The 7,500-nt window shown below is 34.3% G+C and overlaps 1 protein-coding gene across 8 annotated transcripts in view; it reads left to right on the top strand.

Annotated features, from left to right (window-relative positions):
• Nucleotides 1-7,500, top strand: part of LOC144959427 (globin-1-like) — a 228,071-nt gene that overhangs the window by 58,941 nt on the left and 161,630 nt on the right. Inside the window, exon 1 of one of the 8 annotated variants that reach the window (XM_078892062.1) lies at nucleotides 1-96. This exon is cut by the window's left edge and continues 509 nt beyond it. The exons of the other annotated variants lie outside the window; for them this stretch is intronic. Coding sequence (XP_078748188.1) covers nucleotides 1-96 — 96 coding nt within the window. The remainder of the gene's footprint in view (nucleotides 97-7,500) is intronic. 8 annotated transcript variants of the gene reach the window in all.

The raw sequence follows: 7,500 nt of genomic DNA, 5'->3' as shown, positions 1-7,500 counted from the left end.
CAAATGCGGTCTTTCCGTCCGCCAGGTGTTCCTGCTCAAACAGAACTGGAAAGGTGTCATGAGGAATGATGACTTTGGGATTGACTTTCATCTGAGGTACGAATGTTTAGCACAATCGTAGTGAAAATTCTTTCTTACATTTTCTGTCTTTACATTACCGAATAACTTCAATCTGTGACCAAATAGCTTCCGTACGATGTCATGTCGGGATCAACAAGAGACAGAAAACAATTTTTCGACTTAAATACGAAAAATAAATAAGATTAATACGATGCATTGAAAAAGTGGTTGTTATGTTATAAATTGTAAAAAAGCTAAAATTGAGTTTTTAGTGATTTCGACTTTACATTCCATTTCCAACATACATTCCATCCCGACATAATACTGTATCGAGGCGTTGGGTCTCGAGTGGTTTGTCTACACCTTTCTTCCGATTCTCTACCATTTGATTTTATAAAAGTTAAATTTCACCAGTTCATATACCTATCAATCATTTCAATTATCACTCACTTAAAACAATAAAAGGGTTTATCGTGAAATTTATTGATAGAGTATTAAACGAATAGTACAACAAGTCATTAATGCAGGGACGGCTGGTAATAATGGGCAGGGTGGGCAAATACCAGCCTGTTTTTTCAAGTTATATGCTGTATTACCAGGTCCGAAATAATCAAATTTAAATTAGATAATTTCAAAAGTTACTACTTAAACTTGATACTTCGTACTGAAATCAATTTGTGTGTATCTTTGATAGATTGCGAATGACCATGCACCCCGTAATGCATAAACCAGGATGCGCTCCTGTTCTTTTTATCACCCCCCCCCCCCAACCACTCCACTCCACTCCGCCCACATCGTCATCTCATCGTCACGTCGCCTGACGGTGATTTTGCTGTCTGGCCTCTCTAGTACTAGGTCGGGCTAATTCAAATGAGCCCACCTTATTAACCAGTGTACACTAAATAGAGATTTTGGCAAACGAACTTTTTTTTATTTATTGCCTTACTTGTGCTGGGAAGGTTCCAGTATTGAATTAAATTTATTAATTTACTAATATTATATCAATTTAGTATTAGTTTGTGTTGTTTTAATATATTTGTTTATCCATTTAAATTATTTCTTTTTTTTTTCCCCTCGTTTTCTTTAGTGTTTCTCAAAACACATTTATTTAAATTGTTTTCTTATTTGTTTGTTGTTGTTGTTGTTTTTTGTTGTTGTTTTTTGTTTTGTTTTTTAACAAATTAATTTGTTAATTCTTTTTTTTTTATTATTCTTAAAGTAATTACCGCAGTATTTTTATTGCCAGACTAAATAATTTTGCAAAACAATGTAATTTTCTATTGTATTCCCTCTAATAAAACAAAACACTTTTATTCAAAAGTCACGACTAAATAAATATATAAAATACAACCACCATTTTGGTATTCTCAACAATTGAATTAGTATACGAGAAATACTCTTCTGAGTAAGGAGAAGTTGAATTCTAAGTTATAGAGGAAATAAATACCTTTAAAGGAAGGGTGGGCAGATTCCGTACTTGCCCGTCCTGAAGCTAATACACACATAAGATGGTTCGCGATGAAGAGGCGGGAAGCAAGGGATTGGTTGGGTAAGGAGCAAAGATAACACGGTAATTATTGTGACGATAGTCAAACGAATACATGAGGAGAGATTGGTAACATTATTTTGTCTTAATTATATTGTATGAAGTATTGGCGAAAGCCTAATATTAAATAAACGTTGTTTTTGTTTGTCTTATTTTGACTATGGAACTGATACTGATACTTGTCATAGCAGACCTGCCTACTTTAGATAGGAAAATAAAAATCGTAGTTTTCAGGGCTAATAAAATCGTAGATATTTTAACTACCCTTTAAAAAAATCACCGGAATTTTCGTCTGTTTTGATAGATATCAAATTTTAAAAAACGAGAAAAAATAATTGGAAACGTAATAATGATGGTGATGGTGGTATAGTGGTAGCGGTGGTGGTAGTAGTAATGATGATGGTATTATTATTATTATTATTATTATTATTATTATTATTATTATTATATTATTATTATTATTATTATTATTATTATTTATTATTATATTATTATTATTATTATTATTATTATTATTATTATTATTATATTATTATATATTATTATATTATTATTATTATTATTATTATTATTATTTATTATTATTATTATTATTATTATTATTATATATTATTATTATTTATTATTATTATTATTATTTATTATATTTATTATATTATCATTGTTATTATTATTGTACGTATTGGTGGTATTACTATTGTTGTATTTTTTTTGGGTGGTTATTAATGGTATCAGTTTATTGTTTGGTCCCATTTGCCATTATTTTCCACTTTCATGTATGTGGTCATCAAATTGTATGATTAATTGACGAAAGCCTAAGATTGAATAAATTTTGTAATATCGTATGGTAACCATCATTGTCGACGACATCGTCGTTGTCATCATAATCATCATCATCATCATCATCATCATTAACAACAACAACAACAACAACAACAATATTAACAACAAGTACAACAATAGCAATAAAAACAATATCAACATCATCATACAATTTCCGTCATCGTCTCCACAACTATCATTCTAACCAACAGCACCACCAAAACCACTACCATAATTACCCCTCACCGCCTCGTCTTCCTCCTCCTCCTCCACCACCACCATCACCGCTACCACTATTCCAACCACTACCACCACCGGCACAATCATTCTGACCACCAAGACAGCAGTAAAAATTATGCAATTTGAGCTCTGAATGAAACTCGAGTCATATCGCTGTTGTTGCTTCTCCATGAAAACTTTAAGGTTACTACGTACTACTGAAAACCAGAAATATGTAAAAGCAATATTAATATCGCCGTTGAGGGATTAAAGCATCTCTTTAATTTTTCGAGTGAAGGAAATGGACTTGTATTGTCAAGGTGTTGTCGCATTATGTCTCGTCGCTTTTTTTTTAGTTGTATTCTCTTTCGTGATTCATTTTTGATTACGTTTGGAAGAATTAAAATCTACTGGTATTGTCATTTCATTGTGAATGTGATTATTGGTGGTTGAAATATTTTTTTGTTTAAAGGCGAAAAAAAAAATCAAAAAATTTTTTTATTAAAAAAAACAACAAAAAAAAAATAAAAAATAAAAAATATATATCATATATATATAATATATATATTATATATATATATATATATATATATATATATATATATATATATATATATATATGACCGAATCCTCTTTGCCCCACCACTGTAAATAGGCTAGAACCGCCACTGTTAATAAGACAATGCATCGACGTTAATCAAACAAATCCTAGTCATTAAAAATTGTAAACAATCATATTATAGAGAGCGGTGGGGCTGTCTGAACCCTGGGATATCGTGAAAATACAAACGAAAGAGTGAAAATGGAGAGGCTTTGGATGGGAACAATACAGACAAGGGTACAAACCCGTCGTCAGCACAACAATGAACAAATTAACGTGGAAAACAAATAAAATAAAATGCAATATAACTTATATCGTCTGTATTCAATGGTGGTTGGAGTGTGAATGAAACGATAATATTAATACCACAATGATAATCGATCAATCCTTGAAAACCAGCAGCAACTTATAACACTGAGTATCGTTATGTTAAGCATGAAACAAACACGTTTTTGATTAGAGAACACGTGAATTACTTGATCAGAAACAAATAATATGACATTAATTTTGATATTCTTTAAGTCAAGCTTCGGTGTAAATGATCTTTAACCTGTTGGTGTTTACCTTTATGATCGGGCCGAGCAAGTCTTTTAGTTCTTGAACTAGTGGCCCAATTACACACACACACACACACACACACACACACACATACACACACAGACACACAGACAGACACACACATGCATACACATGACACACAGACATTATATATATATATATATATATATATATATATATATATATATATATATATATATATATAATATATAATATATATTATGCATGTTTGCTTGTTTGTACCTATTTGGTATTTGCAGCCTCATTCTCTTCTTTTTAGCAATCTCTCATTTTCTATTTGCCCCCCCCCCCCCAACTCTCTCTCTCTCTCTCTCTCTCTCTCTCTCTCTCTCTCTCTCTCTCTCTCTCTCTCTCTCTCTCTCTCTCTCTCTCTCTCTCTCTCTCTCTCTCTCTCTTTCGCCATACCTCCCTATCTTTCTTTTCACTCGAGTGGCGATACAAAGAAAAAATGCCATTCACCTCACTGCTTCTTTTCCAATAAGCTTATCCTTATTTACGGTTCCGTTATCCAACCCAATCACCAGTCATTACCCAGATAGGTTAATTGTGTCGTTCAAGTATAATTTATTATCGACGAACCGATTTGCTAACGACGACAACTCGCAGAAATAAATATAGAAGGTATATAGTTGGCCTCACTCGGCTTTTTGTTATTGTTATTAAAGGGCCAGCTGAGTGATTAGTTCTCTTATAAGTTCCCTCTCACGGTAGTATTCGTAAACATTTTGCCTGATACTAGGTCTTGTCTTTTAATCTCATTTATAGAAGGAACGAAATTGACGTCACTCAGCTCTTTGTTATTGTATTGAGTCAGCAATTTTGGGGATTAGTTTTCACTAAATTAGATCAAACGTTAAAGGTTACACGTCGTTTTCTGTGTTGATACGTTATATCCGTGTGATGGATGTTGTGAGAATTATTGCTAAATGCTCGTATCAATATTTTATATGACAGACCGATTTGCTCACGACTACTTACAGAAATAAATATATGGAGAAGGAACAAGGCTGACGGCCCTCGACTCTTTGTTAATGTTTTTTAGAGGGCCAGTTGGGTGATTCGTTCTCACTTAAGTCCCTCAAACAGATTATAAACGTTAAACACAGTTTTCTGTCCTGGTACGATTCATCTGGCGGACAAAACAGATGAGTATTGTACCTTAACGTATAGCATCATAAAAGATATATGTTAAAGAGATCAGCTGTTAGTGGGATTAGTCATCTATTTATTGACCACTCGTATTTTCACGATTGTTTACTTCTCATACTTGACAAAGCATTGGCCACATAGTTATAATAAAAATCTTATTTGACTGTCCTTTTATTTCTGAATAAACTCGTGGTGGAAGGGACCATAATCACGGCCCGTGATTCGTACAGTCAGTCCGAACAGTCATCATTCAGTAAAACAATGGCAATGATTGCTGAATGAAGCAACATTTTACGATTGATGGTATGTGTTTGATTAAAATAATCCGGCTCAATCGTACCAAAACACAAAGCTTATGCGCAACGTTAAGCGCTGAATGAGAGAATCTAGTGAGAACAAATCACCAAACTGGCGGTCCAAAAACAATTCCAGAGAGGCGAGTACCGTCATCTTCATTCAATGTTCATCAATCAGATGCGGAGTTGGAGTAGAGTCAATAATCCTGTATTTTGATTGGTCCAAAATCCTCTGGTGAACTGTGTTTTCCTATTCGAAAAGCTTATCATTTGTAGGAGAAAACAATCATGATTGCTCGGTGGTTCAACTATTAATGAAACTTATAACACTGAGCATTGTTTGAACATTTTAATAGAGCAATATCCGCTAAATGAGTTCAAAGCGTTTTGTAAAGGGGCCCTGACCAAGAGCAGCACATAATAAGTTGTAGGACAAAGAAATGACGTCTGTCAGGCGGTAATACAATATTTTCAGCACAGAGACATCTCTGTTAACGGTCAGGTACTCGCTTTACACCTGAGAATGCGAGAGAATGTGAGTAAAGAACCTTTTCCAAGGACTAAACTATGCGCCACACAGCGCGGTACTCGAACACTGGACCCTCCAGTCCGAAGACGAGTGTAATATCACTTGGCCTATGAGCATTTATACAGGGCAATATCCACTAAACGTGCTCAAAGCGCTTTACAAAGGTTCCCTGACTAACAACAACACTTAACATGTACAACACGACATGACGCATGTTAGGCGATATTACTTTTTCCGACAGGGACAACGCTGTTAACGGCCAGGTACTCATTTTACATCTGAGTACGGTGAGAGCTGTGAGTGAAGAACCTTTTCCAAGGACTCAACTAAGCGCCGAGCGAGGCTCGAACCCAGGACCTTCTGCGAGTGTCATACCACTAGACAACGTAACCTCCAAACCTCTCGGGTTTGACTTTGTTCATGGTTGGGATGATATTATGTGACATATCGCTTCAAAACAGTATTATGTCGGGACGATTTCAATGCCAAGAAATTGAATCTATTGATGCTATGCGTGTAGTAAAAAAACACCTCATAACATCGGCTAGCCGGATATAACTTACCAACACACAAAACTATGTGTAACCTTACACGTTTTTAGTCTGATTAATACAATTTAGTGCGAACTACTCATAAAAATGGCTGGCCAAATACAAAAACAAATAGCTGAGTGACGTCAATTTTGTTCTATCTCTAGTCATAAGTATGAAATTTAGGTTCAGTTTCTTTGGTTTATTGAGGTCAATATTTTGTTAAAGTCATAAACACTAACATTTCACCTTGTTGTTATTTGTGCGTGAAAATTACTTGGGTTTACCATGATTGAAAATCGAACAAATTTGTTCAATTTTCCATTCCTATGAAAACGAGTAGGAAATCGGTCTGGTTTGATACAACCAGCATGATACTAATTTGGAGATAAGGAGAGAAAGAAGGATAAAGATAGATCGATAAAGAGAGAGATAGAGACAGAGATATTTCGAGAGAGAGAGAGAGAGAAAGAAAGAGAGAGAGAGAGAGAGAGAGAGAGAGAGAGAGAGAGAGAGAGAGAGAGAGAGAGAGAGAGAGAGAAAGAGACGAACACGTAATTTTCAAACTGTTTTTTTATGATAGACTTTTTAAAAATAAAGTTTTCTTTACTGTTTGACAAGTTTACATTAATTTGACAATATGAATTTTACCCCCTCCCTTCCCAAAGACTCGAAGCTGTTTTATGTCATAAATTAAAATAAATAAAAACAAAACTCTCTTTCTTCATCCTCGGGGCAAGTATTTCTTCAGGGTATATCTGCGTCAGCCGCAGTGCACACATAGTGTAAAATTGGAGCTCCGTTTCTCAGGGAAAAAGAAATAAACAATAACCGGAGCTGTTGAAACCATTCCTCCGGAAGTTGGTACAATGCCTTATCCATTTGACCATCTCGTCTCTCTCTCTCTCTCTCTCTCTCGCTCTCTCTCTCTCTCTCTCTCTCTCTCTCTCTCTCTATATATATATATATATATATTATATATATTTTTTTTTTTTTTAATTTTTTTTTGTTTAATTTTTCTTTATAGATGGATAGATAGATAGATAGATAGATAGAGAGAAAGAGAGAGAGAGAGAGAGAGAGAGAAAAAGAGAGAGAGAGAAAGAGAAAGATAGATAGAGAGAGAAAGAAAAAGAGATAGAGAGAAAGATATAGATAGAGTGAGAGGG

Source organism: Berghia stephanieae, chromosome 1 (genome assembly GCF_034508935.2).
Source record: "Berghia stephanieae isolate SIO BIC M18660-M18661 chromosome 1, UCSD_Bste_1.3, whole genome shotgun sequence".
Classification (NCBI taxonomy): Eukaryota; Metazoa; Mollusca; class Gastropoda; order Nudibranchia; family Aeolidiidae; genus Berghia; species Berghia stephanieae.
This window is presented reverse-complemented; position numbering and strand designations above follow the sequence as displayed.